The following is a 15173-nucleotide window of genomic DNA, read 5'->3' on the forward strand; positions in this document are numbered from 1 at the left end:
AAAACCAAATTAATTTTCCCCGAGAAATAACTGGAGTGCAGTGGAAGCCATTGAGCAGGCATTTACTTCTCTGGACGCTGTCTAAGGGTCTTCTTGGTGTCCAGTGTTGCGCAGAGCAAGGAGGGACGCGGGACAGAGCCATGTCTTACCCCAGGAGGAGTGAGCGGAAGGAGAGAAGAGAGCACTAGGAGATGTGCCACGGGGAAAGAGATGTTTTTCCTCTCTCAAGGTTGTGAGAAAAGCTAATGCAAAGGCTGAGAATGGAGTGGGGGACAGAGCTTGTGGTCCATCAACTTTTCCAAACTGGTTTTAATGTATAGTAAGTCGGTGTGCGTGCGAGCGTGTACGCGGCGGGCGCGAGGTGACCTGGCGGGGTTAGGAAGATGAGCCGTGGTGTACACTGTAATTTCCTCATTCACGTTTATTGCAGTAAAACATGCTGAGGAAACGCTGTGGTATTGTGAAGCAAGAAATGCGGGACAGCTAATCGCAAGGAGGAGCCTGCTTTATTTTCTGCTTTTCTTTACTGGCTATCATGATTTACAAGGTAGAAATGTGAAAAGCCAAACCTGCTTTCCAGGACACAGAAATGTGGTGAAGATGCCTCTGAGTGTCAGAGACAGGGCTTTATTCTCATAAGTGCTTTTTTGCCTGTGGGCTCCATTCAGTCATTAAAGGCAGGGGCTCAATAACCTGTGGTTATTAGGTGGCAGCAAGGAAGGCAGGAACTTCGCCATGGGGTACAACAAAAGCTGGATCTTGAGGAATGAAAGCGAGCATGCCCCGTACCAGGCTGTCACCAGAGCTCTGGAGATGAGGAACACCTCGGCTGGGCAGATAGTGTGGCAGGGTGGGAACGGCAGCGAGGCTGGCACCGCGGAGAGCGAGGAGCACGGCGAAGAGCAGACCTACAGGCATTTCACTACCACTGTGCAAATTGTCATCTTCGTAGGGTCTTTGCTGGGTAAGTGGGTGTTGCTGGAGTTTTTTGTTGATGTGGTTTGTTTATCCTTATGGCCAGGGACTGCAGACCAAACAGTAACAAGCATAATTTTCTGCCTTAGTGGCTCTTCTTCTTGCATTTTAGGTCCTCAGCTGTATGATTTCATGTTCCTTGTGGATTTCTGGTGTGTAAAAGCTATTACTATAAAAAGTTAGCTATTCATCACAGATGAGAACCAGTACATTATATGTATGTATCACTTTGTAAACTTTTCTATCAGAATTTAAATGGGCAAAAATTTAATGGGTAAAAATTTAATGGGTTGATTTTCAACTGTAATGGGATCTGTTCTCTTTACCATAGAAAAGGGTGTGGAGTGTTTTAAACAAGTTTTACTGAATTTCTGTTTCACACTGCAGTAATTCTACATTTCGTCCTGCAGATTTCAGATGAATCCTTTGGAAGTACTTTATGCTGTAAACATATATAACCACGTGCAATCTTGCCTACTTGTTATACTTAAATTAGGAATCATACACTTTAGATATGTGGTAGTAAACGAATAATATATATGGCCATATAACTTTACAAATGTGTGTACGTTTGCTTTCTAGGTGCTTATAGTACATTGTTTTGTTAGGAATACATGTGAATTTCTTACCCCCTCCAAAAAAAAAAAAAGGCAAAATAAGCCTTTTGGTGAGTCAATTTAGCACTGTTTGGGAGATCAGTAAGCTGGATTTCAGTAAAATGCTGCTACTGTCTAAGTCATTCAGAGCTAGTTACTGGAAATGATGATGAGGCTTTTCACACAGGGCTTGGCTGAGAAAGTCTCCAGCTCTCCTAGGTGAGTTCAATAGGACTTTGCTAATGGTCATTGGCACTTATTATCAGGGATTTGTTTTTGGTTTTCCTGATCTTGAGTAATGCTAAAATCCATTTCTGTGGCCATGGTAATTAATTCTAATATGGATTTCCTCTTGGTAATATTTAATATCACTTAAATAATTTCGAAGAAGATAGTAAGCATAGTCTTGAACAGCGTTGAGCTCTGGGCTCAGTTAGCGATACACTTACTGGTTATTACTGTAATCACTGAGTCTTTTGGCCTCAATTATTCTTCTGTCCAGTGGGGGTAATCCTCATGGTTCTTGCTTTTTTTCTATTTAGCGCATAGGTAGTATGGGGAAAGGACTCTCTTTTTCTGTATGTTGGATAGTGCCTGGCACAAAATGATAGCCAGCAAATAGTGTCCTAAAAATAACAAATGTGGATGAGAAAAGTCAGAATTTTAGTTCTTTATCTTTTGGGTTTTGAGCCTTAAGAGTGTACATTTGGGTCATATGTCCAGACTTACTTTCATGAGCATGGATCCTCAAATGTTATTTGAAGAAGAAAACAGACACTCTCAGGCAATCATGCCTTCAGCAGCTAGGAGTTTTTAAAAACCAACCAACCAACCAAAAAATACCGTAGCTATAAATTTTGCAAGACTACTGCAAGTCATGGTTTGGCACTCCTGCAATTTGCTTTCAAGAGGTGGACTCTGTGAAAAGATTTGGACCTGTTATAAGGGGTTTATCTGCAGGTTGGATGGCTGGGAGGCTAATGAAGCTTCCAGATCAGTAACTCCTCCAGGCCTATCAAAGAGCAAAATAGGAGAGGAAATTATGTTTTTTTGAAATATGAAAATGCAGTAGTCCAATGACAAATGTTAGCAGTGGGCCTCATGGATTTACGGTGATGGAAACCAATTTTAACTATTTTTTTGAAACTGCCTTCTTTTCCAATCTCCCTGCTGCCCCAAAACACTATTTTAAGAACATTTATGACACACTATCATAACAGCTGAAAACTTGAGAGTCTTTAAAAATGTCTTCCCATATCATCCCTATGAATGTACTGCTATTCCCTCTTTACTGAATGGAAACAAAGCCACAAAGAAGCTGAAGCCCTGATCTCCCGAAGGTCTCAGGGTTTTGGTGCCTGCATGCTCAACCCTCATACGTGCCAGATGTTTTGCTGCACACTATCTCTGCATCAGCAGGGGAGAACAACTGGATATTTACCTCACACTTACACTTGCACAAACGCCGTTAATTAATTTTCCTCTTCATTTGTTCTCTGCCATGGTCCTTAGAGCATGGGCGGCATGCAGATCTTTTCTCCCTCAGGTGGGCCCCTCAGCTGAGCTACAGAATAGCAGTTCTTTGGTCCAGTGAGTTTCAGGTTCCTCTTTGCAGAGGGGAAACCCTTTGAGGGGAATTAGGACTATCCTTCCCCCTAAAGCATGAGATGGGGGGCACTCTCCTCAGAGGTAGGATGTATGGGTTTGGATTCTTTCTGGTTTAGGAGGATGTGCAGCTTGTACATCCTACAACGTCTGCCCAAGCCACTTTGCTATTGCATAAAATAGCACTACCCTTTTAAAAGGAAAAAAATATTTCTGCTTCCAGCTTGAAAGGGAACAAATGTGTATGTCTCAGTCCTGATAATGAATACTGGGGTCTGACATAAGCAGCAGTCTACAGCACAGAGAGGTCCAGGTCCTACAAGAGGGAAGAATCACAGCTGGGGTTGTGAATTTAATTTGGGTTCCTGCTGCGCAGAAAAATGTGATAGTGATAGTCAGTTGTGAGAGAGACGTACACTATGTTTTTCTCTCCCATTTGTTTGAGACCTGTGGGGAGACTTGTAACAGTAGGAGAAATTCTTGTGTTAGTTTTCCCTGTGTTGTGAAAGGACTGTGCTATGGTGAGTGTTTCATGATACCTGCTAAGGACAAGAAAGAGTCAAACTGTTCTTCTTTATGGTTACTTTACAATACATTGAAAGCACATTCTCAATTCATTTATTTATTTTAGGTAGCAATAACAACGATACTAGATTCTAGAATTTTTGTTTGTCTTTAAAAGGGATTGTGTAGTTGTGACAAGTTTGCCAAAGCTTGAACCTGGATATGACCTTAACATGTACGTCAGAAGATCTAACTGGTAGAACCAACCAGAAGTATCAAGAAGAGGCTTGCCAATTGGCAGATTTTTTTCCTATTGTTTTTTGTCCTAATTTGTAGAAAGTTGTCATTGTTAAAAAATTCTGATTTTGTAAAGAATCAGATTATTCCATGATTGGAATGGACAAAACATAATTATTAGCCTAAAAATCACTTATAATTTAGGGATGAGAGTTCTTCAGATAACTTGGTCATGAGTTACTGAGTTAATGAAGCTATAATGTGCTTAAATGCTACAGTTTTAAATAACCATTCATGTGACTTTGAGTCTGTTTGCACAAACTTCCCACTGTTGCTTTTCCACTGCTTGCGTGGAAGTTCTTGCTTAGCAGACTACCTATGATTTTAATTTTCAAGGACTGAGGAATAAAATGGGGTAAATCTGCATCTCTATACTTTGAAGCCAACTGGTACTACCCATTATGCACTCCTTTGGCTGTAGCCCACCACGAGGTTTCAGCACAAGACAGGAGGCATTGGAGGGATGAATTTGGTCAATTTAGTTATCCTGATCAGCAGATTGATTTGACTCTATGAAGGAAAGATTTGCAGTATGTTCAAGACTTGCAAGCCATTTCTGTCTGTGATGCTTAGCTGAACTCATGAACTGGGGAATTCATCTGGGGAGCTTTAAATGCTTTGCACATGTTGATGAACTTATTTACCAAATGCACAAGGTGAGGTACCAAGTATGTATGAGACTAGAAGGCCTTGTTAATGCTGTCTTCCTGTGCAGCTCCATGGCTAGTAAGGGCAGTTCTCATAGTAATGGCATTTCCTAGCCTGTAAGCTATCAACTCAGGGCGGCGCTAGAATAAAACAGTGAAAATGCTTGCCACTGGTGTTTCTCGTTCCACTGTTTGAACTGTACTTGGATCAGGGAGTGTGGAACATGTTACAGAAAAAAATACAAGCGTGCTGAGCATCAGCAGAAGAACTAGGAAAAGACCCATGCCTCTCGTTACCACTTTCCTTTTCTGATCCACACGTGCACTTGGTACTCCTGGAAATCAAGAGAGTGGGTGCCTCAGGAACTCTGGAATGACAAGTGCTTGTGTAGAGATGTGTTTCTGGCGTGGGGTCAGGTGAGTTGCACTCAGTAGTCTGCTTAGGCCATAGCTGTGCAGTTACAGTTGCTTGTGTAGTTTCTGGCGTGGGGTCAGGTGAGTTGCACTCAGTAGTCTGCTTAGGCCATAGGCCATAGGTTACAGTATGATTAAATCTGTTGCTTCTAAGAGAAGTTACTATAGGAGAATAGAAGCCAAAATAATTATGCTGCTTCTGTCACAGGTGAGTTGCACTCAGTAGTCTGCTTAGGCCATAGCTGTGCAGTTACAGTATGATTAAATCTGTTGCTTCTAAGAGAAGTTACTATAGGAGAATAGAAGCCAAAATAATTATGCTGCTTCTGTCAACTCTTTCATATGGATGACTGTTTTTTGAACCCCTCAATTGCCCCTAATTGGCTTAGCAAAAGGAAAGCTAATGTGTTGAATTTCTGTGTGTAATGCAGCAACTTTCATTCCCTTAAATATGAGGGAAAGTGAAAGGCACCAATGGGAAGAACTAGCTGATTTTACTGGCCACTGGAATGATGCAGACGGGAGCAGTGTGACATGAGAAGCAACACATGCTGTCAGTACTGATTCCCTTCGGTTGACTTAATCCTGTGTGGTAAAAGGTGTCAAGAGATTTGAGCTTTGCATGTCCTAACTTGTTTTGAAAGGATGTAGAAGTCGTCAATGGAAGAACAAGAATGGTAGAGATTTGCTTTGAGATTGATCGCTTCACTTCCACTAATCCTGCACAGATCTATCTGCTCTGCGGTTCCCTGTGTATTCTGCCTGACTCAGGTTAGATAATTTTCTACTGCCTTGTAAGAACTGTGGGAACTGTTTTGTTTTGCCTAACGTGTTTCAGGCCAGTTCCCTCCACCTATGCCACCAAATGGATGTGACTAAGATGATTAAGTCAGGATTACTTGTGGAAGTGAATGATGATTTGCACTCATGGTAATACTGGCTAGGGTCCTTAGCTGGCAAATTCAGATGGCTACTATCAAGGGGATGGTGTTGTTCATGTGAAGTTGATAAAAGGAAGGATAAAATAAAACTTAGGTTTATAACTACTGCCCTGTCAAATTACTAAAGTTTTGAAGATGGAGACCATATTCTCCATTCTCATGATTTTTTTTGGCATGTTACCCTGTTTGTCTGTCTCTGGGTTCTTGTTTCAGAGTCTTTCTTCCGAGTCTGTCCACTTCACAATGTTGTTCTGCCACCTATTGCCATAGTAGCAGAGTGCCATCAGTGATACAAATTCATAACAAAAGCACAGTTTTTCGTGCAGTTTCTGAAGTTGCTCCTCTTTGAGCAGGAGTAAAGTTCTGCTTGCGATTTTTTGTTTTCTTCTTTAAATCAAAAGAAGAGATTTCATGAGTTTTGCTGATTGTGTAGGGTTTTATTTGGAAGAGGACTGACAAGTAGCATTGGAATGGTAGAGAAGGAAAATTTGTAGTGTTCCCATGTCTATGGGAAGTTGGTTCCTCTTGCTGGAGAATAGTTAGGCTTCAGCTTTTGTATGATTTGCTGTGATCATAATGGTCAGCATGTCCCAGGGCAATGCAGGCCACTGGTGGTTGTGCCCATGACTCTGTCATTGTGCTAGGTTCTCTGTACCTTTGCCATGTATGGACGGGGCTTGTTCTCACAGGGCAAGTACAGAAACCAGGAAATTCAGGAGCCTTTCAAGGGGAGACCAGTTTTTGTTGCCTGCTATTGCGGTGAAGAGACGACTATGATTTGACTGACTGAGATCAATGGGCCAGGAAAGTGAGACTCTGCTGGCTTCTCCCATAGTGACTAATAGAATGGGAGCTACATCTGGCTGTGCAGATGTATCTGCATTGGCTTTACAGGTAAGAGAACCCTAAGGTAAAGAAATTTCCGCCATTTGAGAAGCATGCTGCGCAGCAATTCTGTTATATTACCCTAGGAAAGTGTTTCTTGGTTTTTGTTTTCCATTCTCCCCCTTCTGAGACCTGTGTACACTGGGTGCATTCTAGATTTTCTCGTTTGTTCTCTTGTCGTGTAGCCATATAGTGAGATGGAGCTCATGCAGTGATCTCACTCTTCCGTTTTTTGGGGGCGTATCTCTGGCTGTTTGGGCTTCTAATATACAGAGCATGCTGTGAGGATTAACTACAGCATGGTAGGGCTGCAACTAGCACTGCAATACGTTTCAGTAATGCACAGCAGAGTAGCCAGGCTGAAAAGGGGTATCACCAATGCTGTTGGTGTTACTCATTGCACACTCACAGTCAGAAAAAATAGAGGCTTCAGATCTTTCAGTCTGAGGTCAGAGGGGTAGGGCAAAGTTTATAGGTTGTTTTTTATTGGATTTAAGAGTTTAAACTTGTAACCTGAAATTCATAGTATTTTTTAATTCAGATAATTTCTTCCCTCCGCCCCCTCCTCCAGCATGAAAAGAAAACAGCAAAAAGCTCTAGTATATTCTTGGCTGCTATTCAAAAATGAATAAACAGTTTATGGAAAATAGAGTATTTGAACATGGTAACTGTGAAAAAATATTAGCTATTTGATTCAGAAGAATATGGAGCTACTGCTTTTACTCTTGTGGCTGTCAGTAGCTTGAAAAAGGATACATGTGGACAATGACTTTTAAATAGGTGACAACTGATGAATGGCAAATCACAGATGCTTTTTTTTTCTTTAAAAAAGCTTGGGATGACATAGGGCTCCTTTTCAAAGCGACTAAATTTTTAATAGCTTCCTTTTTATCAAAGAAGATTCTTGAGATCAGATTTGCAGTGAATATAGGAATAGAGCAATATAACTCTACAAAGGATATTTTTCTCTTGCCATTACAGGTAATCAATCTGCAGAGACTAATTATTACTTTAGCACAGCAACCAAACCTTTGACAGAAGGAAGAGGGAGTATTACTTCCGAGCTTTGGCAGGGAGAGGTCGCTGGAGGTGGCTGCAGCTGTTTTCAGTTGAGTGCAAGCCGTGAGAGGCGTTCTTGGAAATGAAGAAGAGGATCTCCAAAAAGCACTTGTAGCCAGCATGCACAGTAAGCTTAGCTTGAAAGGGAGATAAAATTGATGGGTGAAATGCAATGGACAATAGCACCTTCTATTATTCTCAGGAGAAGGGAAAGGAAGACCAGGAATAACAGTTTTGAGGGAGATCAGGATATGGGCTCTGTCACTCTTAACATGGATTTTTCCACAGTTCACTTATTTACATACCATTAACTGCAGTTAAATGGGGGAGCTTATATATGTTGTGCTTTTACTGAGTGTAGCATGGGTGTAGCTGAATGTTCGTGTCATGTTAGGCTTAGGCGAGATGATATCCCATTATCATGGTTTGTCGTTTCTATTCTTTTCCTATTTCCCAGGTCTGAGAGTCTGCATGTGCTCCTGAGGTTATTTGAGTCCGTTCACAATTTTCATGTTAGCCATGTAGATAAAACTGCATTAATTTCTTCTTTAAAAAAATAATTCTTTTCAGACATTTAGGAAAAAAAACCCACACTAGACAATTGATGAAAATTATAATGAGAAAGAGATGTCCTCAGTGCCAGTGTCTGCTCCCTAGACAGTTAGTAAAAAATGCACAGAAAGTATCCCAAATAATCCCAAATCCAGGAAACTTTCCCAGATCTTGTAGATCAGTGCCTTAATTGGGGTTTGGGGAATGAGGCTCTGTTACTTGCTCTTTTGTCTTCCCAGATCTGTCTCGTACAGAAAGAAATGTCATTGGAAAGGCTGAGGATGCTCTGATACAGTTTGAACTCTATTCTAGTGGTTATAGCACTTTTTTGGAAGCTGTGGGTTAGATTGATTACCTCCTGGTTTCTAACCACGCTGTGATGATATCAAAGGGAGGCGTCCTTTGAAAAACAGCACGCTTTGAAACCAATACCAGATTTCCAAGTGAAAAGTGAGCCTTCCCAGTGTCCTGTGGGACAAGAAGAGGCAAGGCTTCAGGCTCGCCCCTTTTCCTGAGGATTTCCCATGAGCTGTTTGGCTCCTGCCTCTCCCTGCCCTTGAAACTGATTTTCATCTCCCTGTCTTGACATCTGTGAACAGACATGTAAAATGGAGTTGTTGCAGCACCTAATTTATAAAAGGATGGATTCCTTCTGGGATACAATCGTGAAGTAACTGGCAGTCTAGGTAACGTGTTCATAAAGGCAAATGTATACTAGCATAAGGAATAAATATTTGTATCTTGGAATAGCTACCAGTGAAGTTTGCCACAGGCATCTTCTATAAAGAATGAAGCAGGGAATCTTGCAGTAAAAAAATACTGCAGGTACGTGATTAAAGGCGAGACTGAGAGAATTTTTAAAGAACGAGGGGCACGTCTGCAATAGCTCCAGCAAAAATTTGTAGCCCTGCCCCCAAAAAGGATAGAACCGTCTGAGGGGGAAAAGAAAAGGGTCTGGGGATGGGAAGGATGATGTTTTGTTTCTACTGGTGTCAGTCTTAGAAAAATTGGAATTGTTTTAGATGAAATCTTCTAAACCAGGCACTTTGCATAGATTAACTTTGTTGCTGATTAGCTGGAATAGTTAAAGTTTGGCAAAGCAAAAAGTGACTGAAAATCAAGTCTAATAAGAAGCATCAGGCAAATGTAATGATATGAGTGGTAATATTTGCATGTAATAATAATGGCATAGTAATAACATATTACAGTATCATAACATTACGGGAATAATTTTCCCCTGCATTTTTGTATGGGTGGTTCCAAGCCTCAGGAGTAATGGACCTTGCAGCAGTAAGCCCAGTTCAGGTTGCACCCTTGATAAAGTCTGTCTGGAACAGGTATTATGCTTTTGCTTTTTATGTGTTTTCGGGTGAACTACTAAGCAATTATTTTTCCGAAGAAAAATTGAGTTTGGGGAGTGGGTGAAGAAAAGGGGTTGTGAGAGCCTCTGCGGTCCCCGTTGCTATGGAGACCTCTCTTCTTCCTGTGCTTTAGCAGAGGTGCCTTGTCTGGCTTTGGCTGAGGGGCTACTCAGATAGCACCGCCGCGTTTTAAAAGAGAGACATTGGGAAAATAACGATTTACCCAGTCTGGAAACGTGTGAGATGCAATGATTTATATCTGAACTGCAAGTGCGTGATACTCTGGGGATACTGGATGCTGGAGTGTTCCTCAGATACGTGCTGGGGGGTTAGCTGATGTCTTTAAACATCGTGTGTGTCGAGGATGTTAAACTGATCGCTATTTAGGGTGAAACTGATACTAGTCGTTTTACTGTCTGTATTCCCCGTGTGAACACTTTAATGACAGCTATGAACCAGAGCTGTTTACCTAGGTGACTGGATGTCATGTTTTGCTTTTCATTGTGAGTTACATTTGCTCAAATGCCAGCTGGTGTATATATCACTGACTGTTTTGAACTTCAGTGAAAGTTTAGATACATCAAGATTTTGTATTGGATATTATGGGCAGTAAGTTAGTATTTCAGGCATGAATGAACCCAAGCCTTAGGAAGAATTTTAAATGGTGTTAGTTCTGTTACAGACCTCATTTATTGGCTTGTTATTGAGCAGGCACCATGAGCACTTAAATGAGGTTTTTATTATTTTCTGTTCATCTTTAATAATTAATTTCTTATTTGTGTGGTGTTGGAAAAAGTAAGTTTTCTGTTTATTGGGAACATTTTTCAAGATCTAGGACATTGTATACTTTTTTCCCCACTCATCCCCAGAAAAGATGCTGGTAAGTGTTTAGGTGCTGCTGAATCCTGTAGGCTGATAGAGGTGAGCCTGCTGCAGCTCCGTGTCCTCAGGTCCAGCCACAGCAAGGCTGAGCACACATTCCCAAGAGGCACACATGCACACAATACATATGTACATATATGCACGAGCAGCCACACAGACTGACACAGGCAGAAAATGCAGCACTCATGCAAACACAAAGAGCACCGATGGCCTCATCCTCTTCCCCTCTCTAGCTGCTCAGGATGAAAGCCCATTAGTATAAAATACATAAGCATATACATATACACACATCAGTATAGATCCCTTTGTAGTAGCTGGTCTTAGACACCCAGTCTACCCAGTAGCTGGCCCAGGATCCCCAGGATCCCAGGATCTCACACACAGACACACAGATGTAGACGGGTCTCTCCAGTTGCTGGTCTGGAACTATGACCTTACCAGTAGCTGACCTCCAAATCCCAAGGTCTCTCCAGTAGCTGGCTTGGACCTTCTGGTCCTCCACTAGCAAACTTTCAGACCCCTCTTGTCCCCCCTGGTTATCTGGCCCAGACTTAGGGCCACACCAATACTTGTCTCCTAAGCATCTTACCCTACTTGCTGCCTAGTCTGGCTTGATGTTTAGTAGTGATTACACACCGACATACACGCTTACACAAATGCACACTCTGCGGTCTCTCCAGTTGTTGCCACCCTGATGTGTGGGCCCTGATATCTCATGGTCTGACTCCAGTTACTGCACTTGGACCTCTGTATGCACACAGACCCATGGAGCAGAGAGCCCCCCACCTATGAGAAGAGTTGGAAATGGAGTTTAATGAGAAGATGGGATAGACTGTGCTGATCAGGTGCAGGGCATGGCCAGACAAGCATACTGACCAAACGCTAGTTTATAGATGGTTTTTATCCCCTTTTCCCTCTAGTTTCCCGCACTTGTTCCTCCCCAAAGCACCCTGAACTCTCCCTTTACCCACCTTTTGCCCCCTACCATAAACATCCCATAGTAAGTTTTGTACAATCCTGAAATGGTCTTCCCCTGCATCCCACAATGACTGCATTACCCCTGGGCTAAACCCCCTCAGTCTGAAAGGAGACCTGGAGAGCCTCTCCCATGGACTGACGGATGGGGGCCACCCCTGGCCCATGGGGTGGAGTCTCCCCTGCGACAGCCTGGGGAGGGGTTGGGGCAGGGGCTCCTTTCTCTGAGTAGGTTATTGGGCTTCCCCCACCTGCTGTTGTGTCTCTCTGCTCCTTTGTCTTCATGGAGGCAAGCCTGTAATCACATTTGCTAATATAAGCTACAAACTGCACTTCTTTTTGATAGTTTTTGTATGATGAGGCTCTGAGATCATACAGTAGATTGTATGTGTACTAGTGGGAATATCACTGTGAAGTGTTTTGCAGAGAAAAACAAAAGTGCATTTTATATACATCCTCTATATATTTAAGGAAAAATTCCTAAATGATCAAGATAATGTTTTGTTTTCCTGCTGTACTTCTTTTGATCCCTGCCCTAGGTGGTCACTGGGGCAACAGCTGAACTGGAAATCCAAAGACTTGGGACTTTTCTGTGTTATGTTTCCTATACTTGCTGTCTCAATATCTAACAAGGAAGGAGTTCTCAAAATGTTCTGAGAGTGGGCTAGGTACTGCTAGAAAGTTTGGAAATGGCAGAAATACCAGTGAAACAATTATTGTATTGTAGCTCTCGTCATTTCACTGCTGATTAAATGCTATCCCTATAGGAAGTACAGCCTCTTGTTTTCTGAACAGTACTGTTACATGTAAGCCTTTTTTAATTTTAGCATCTTTAAATTAGATTTAGCAGCTGGAAGCAGGGACAAGAACTGGTGCCTTGTAGTCAGCCAGCTTCCATAGAAACATTGCAATAAGGAGAATATCCTGGATTGGAAGGCTGGCTGGATAAGAAAGCTCATAACCTGTCATGGTAAGGCTAATTAGATCAGCCAGACAATGCAAATGGCAATTATGGTAGTAACAAAAGCAGTAGTGAAGCTGAAATGGTGATGGCAGGGAGAGCTCTAATTGTCTTATTCTCCGCTCATGGTCTTTTGCTGTCGTTGGGGATTGCTGGGAGATTGCTGGGAGATTGCTGCCTTTTTAAATGCTTTATCAGTTATGATATTCAACACTGTAATTTACATTCTTCTCCATCATGAATAGCCTGGCTTACTTCCTGACAAATGCGGTCCTTCTGCCAATTCTCTTGGGGGAAAACAAAGCCTGTAATTTTTTGGAGGACAGAGACTCTGTTCTTAGTCTGCTTTTTTTCTACCACCTTTGACTTACTCTCTTGTCTGTCAAAGCAATTCCAGCAAGAACTCAACAATTTCTTCCAGAAGACTGGTAAAATATGAAGTGATCTTGCTTCTCGTGTAACCTCTTGTATCTTTCTCTACATAGCTTGTGTCACTTGGCTTGTGTTCAGACTCCAACAGGCCTTACTTTTGTTGTGTATCTATATTTCTTATGGCATAACTGGATCATTTCTCTGATATGGTAGAACAAACAACAGTCAGTCATACAAGGGGCTAAAATACATTTTCTACTGCTATTGCCTGAATTAATTGGAAAAAGTGGAAATACTGAGGTAAGGTGGTTTTTGTTGTATCAATTTAATATCTGTAGTTTTAAGGAGTATCTAGGACAGAAATGTAGTCTGATTCGCCTTTTCTATTTGTTGTATTAGGCTGTTTAGTTCCCTTAGCCTTTTCAGAGGAGCATTAAGCTACAGCCCCTTTGGAACTATGTCAGTCTGAATCAGGTGCTCCTTTGTGCCTTTTGGCTTTCCCCAGCTTTTAGCTTAAATGTTTTCCTCCAATTTTCAGCCTGACTCTAGTTTGGCTAAGGTACAGCCAGCCTGTCCTTCTTCTACAGGTCTGTATTGTCCTGAAAGGTATCCCATTTCTTAATGTATCCAAAACCCCCTTCTCAGCATCACCATCTCATTCATGCACTGAGACTCCAGGTCTCTGCCTGCCCTTAGCATATAAGAGCTCTTAATAAATCTCTTAATGACAGTGGTTATTAAGGTCCTGGGCTTCAGTGTCCTGGTTGGTCACCTGAATTGAGCCTTCAGAACGTCCCTCTGACACTTGCCTGTGTCGCTGGTGCTGATACAGACTGACCATTGGCCCTGTTCTTCCTTGTGAGCTATTGGGAGATCCCAGGAGGTCCACTCCCTTTGCACCTGACAGGCAAGTTACCGTGCAGTCCTTCCTCTCTGATGTCTCAAAGCCAGCTAGCTCTGTGCCTAGTAAAGCAACCTCCTGCCACTGCTGCTTCCTGTCCTTGGAGTCCTTTCTACTGCAGGCACATCCAGTATGCAAGAGGACACTCTTGCCCAGATGGGTACTGTCCTTCCCTGAGACTTGTGTCCCCAGCACAAGAGCTGCTGCAGTGGAGGTGAGAGTATGCAGCAGTGTCCCTGTAGGCCTCATATGGGACCTTTTTATTTCTCTTAGCTGTTCCAGTTTAGCCATTCCCATCTGAAGAGAATGAGGGCCAGGAACTTCTTGTACTGTATACACACACGCACACAAAAAAATGGCCCCTGAATAGGTAATCACGTGTGCTGCACTCTGGCCAGTAGCACTATCTGTTCCTGGACTTTGACTGGCACGTTGAGCTTAACATGTTAGTTTAAGTGTCTTATTAGTTTAGCTTGTCTTTTGCTTCAGTGATTAAGATTGCTGTCCTCCTACTGTACTGTATCCTTTTTAACATGCTTAGCAGTGAAGTAAGATGTAGCCTATATGAGATAAACTGAGGAGTGAGTGCGTGCACGTGTGAGTGAGCGTGTGTGGAGAAGCCAGCTCATTTGTACCTTTGCCAGTGCACTCTTCCATCATGGCTGCCTCTGTTCACTATGCTCCTTTGGTTATTTAGCTTTTGCCTTTTGTCGCCTCCGCCCTGGGTATGCTCAGCCCCCTTGTCAGCATCAAGGGACCACCTTGCAGACCTCTTCGCATCCCGCCCTCTCACATCCTCCACAGCAGTCACTTGGCAAACACTGAGCAGCCTCAGCAAACTCCTACTTACCCAAAGCACGTGGCCACCAAAGGAGGGAGGCCAGCCCCAAACTCGCCAATCTTGCCTGCCTTCCCACTGTTCCTGTCTTTTCTGGGCAAAACAGCTGTGCCACCTGCCCTGTTTGATTGCCCTTTGTTTGCTACATGTACTCCCAGCACAGAGAGATAAGCATTCATCCTATTTTGTTTGGAGTGCACAATACCCTGTGATGGCTGGATGTAGCATTGTCGTGGTTTAACCTCAGTCGGCAACTGAGCACCACACAGCCACTCGCTCACTCCCCCCACCCAGTGGGATGGGGGAGAGAATTGGAAGAGCACAAGTGAGAAAAACTCGTGGGTTGAGATAAAAACAGTTTAATAATTGAAATAAAATGATAATAATATGATAATAATAATACACAAA

The 15173-nt window shown here is 42.6% G+C and overlaps 1 protein-coding gene across 1 annotated transcript in view; it reads left to right on the forward strand.

Annotated features, from left to right (window-relative positions):
* Nucleotides 1-735: 735 nt before the first annotated feature.
* GPR176 (G protein-coupled receptor 176) overlaps nucleotides 736-15173 on the forward strand; it is a 44453-nt gene continuing 30015 nt past the window's right edge. The window contains exon 1 of the mRNA XM_009283655.2: nucleotides 736-964. Within this exon, the coding sequence (XP_009281930.1) occupies nucleotides 736-964 (229 nt within the window). The remainder of the gene's footprint in view (nucleotides 965-15173) is intronic.

This window comes from Aptenodytes forsteri, unplaced genomic scaffold (assembly GCF_000699145.1).
Source record: "Aptenodytes forsteri isolate BGI_AS27 unplaced genomic scaffold, ASM69914v1 Scaffold342, whole genome shotgun sequence".
Lineage (NCBI taxonomy): Eukaryota > Metazoa > Chordata > Aves > Sphenisciformes > Spheniscidae > Aptenodytes > Aptenodytes forsteri.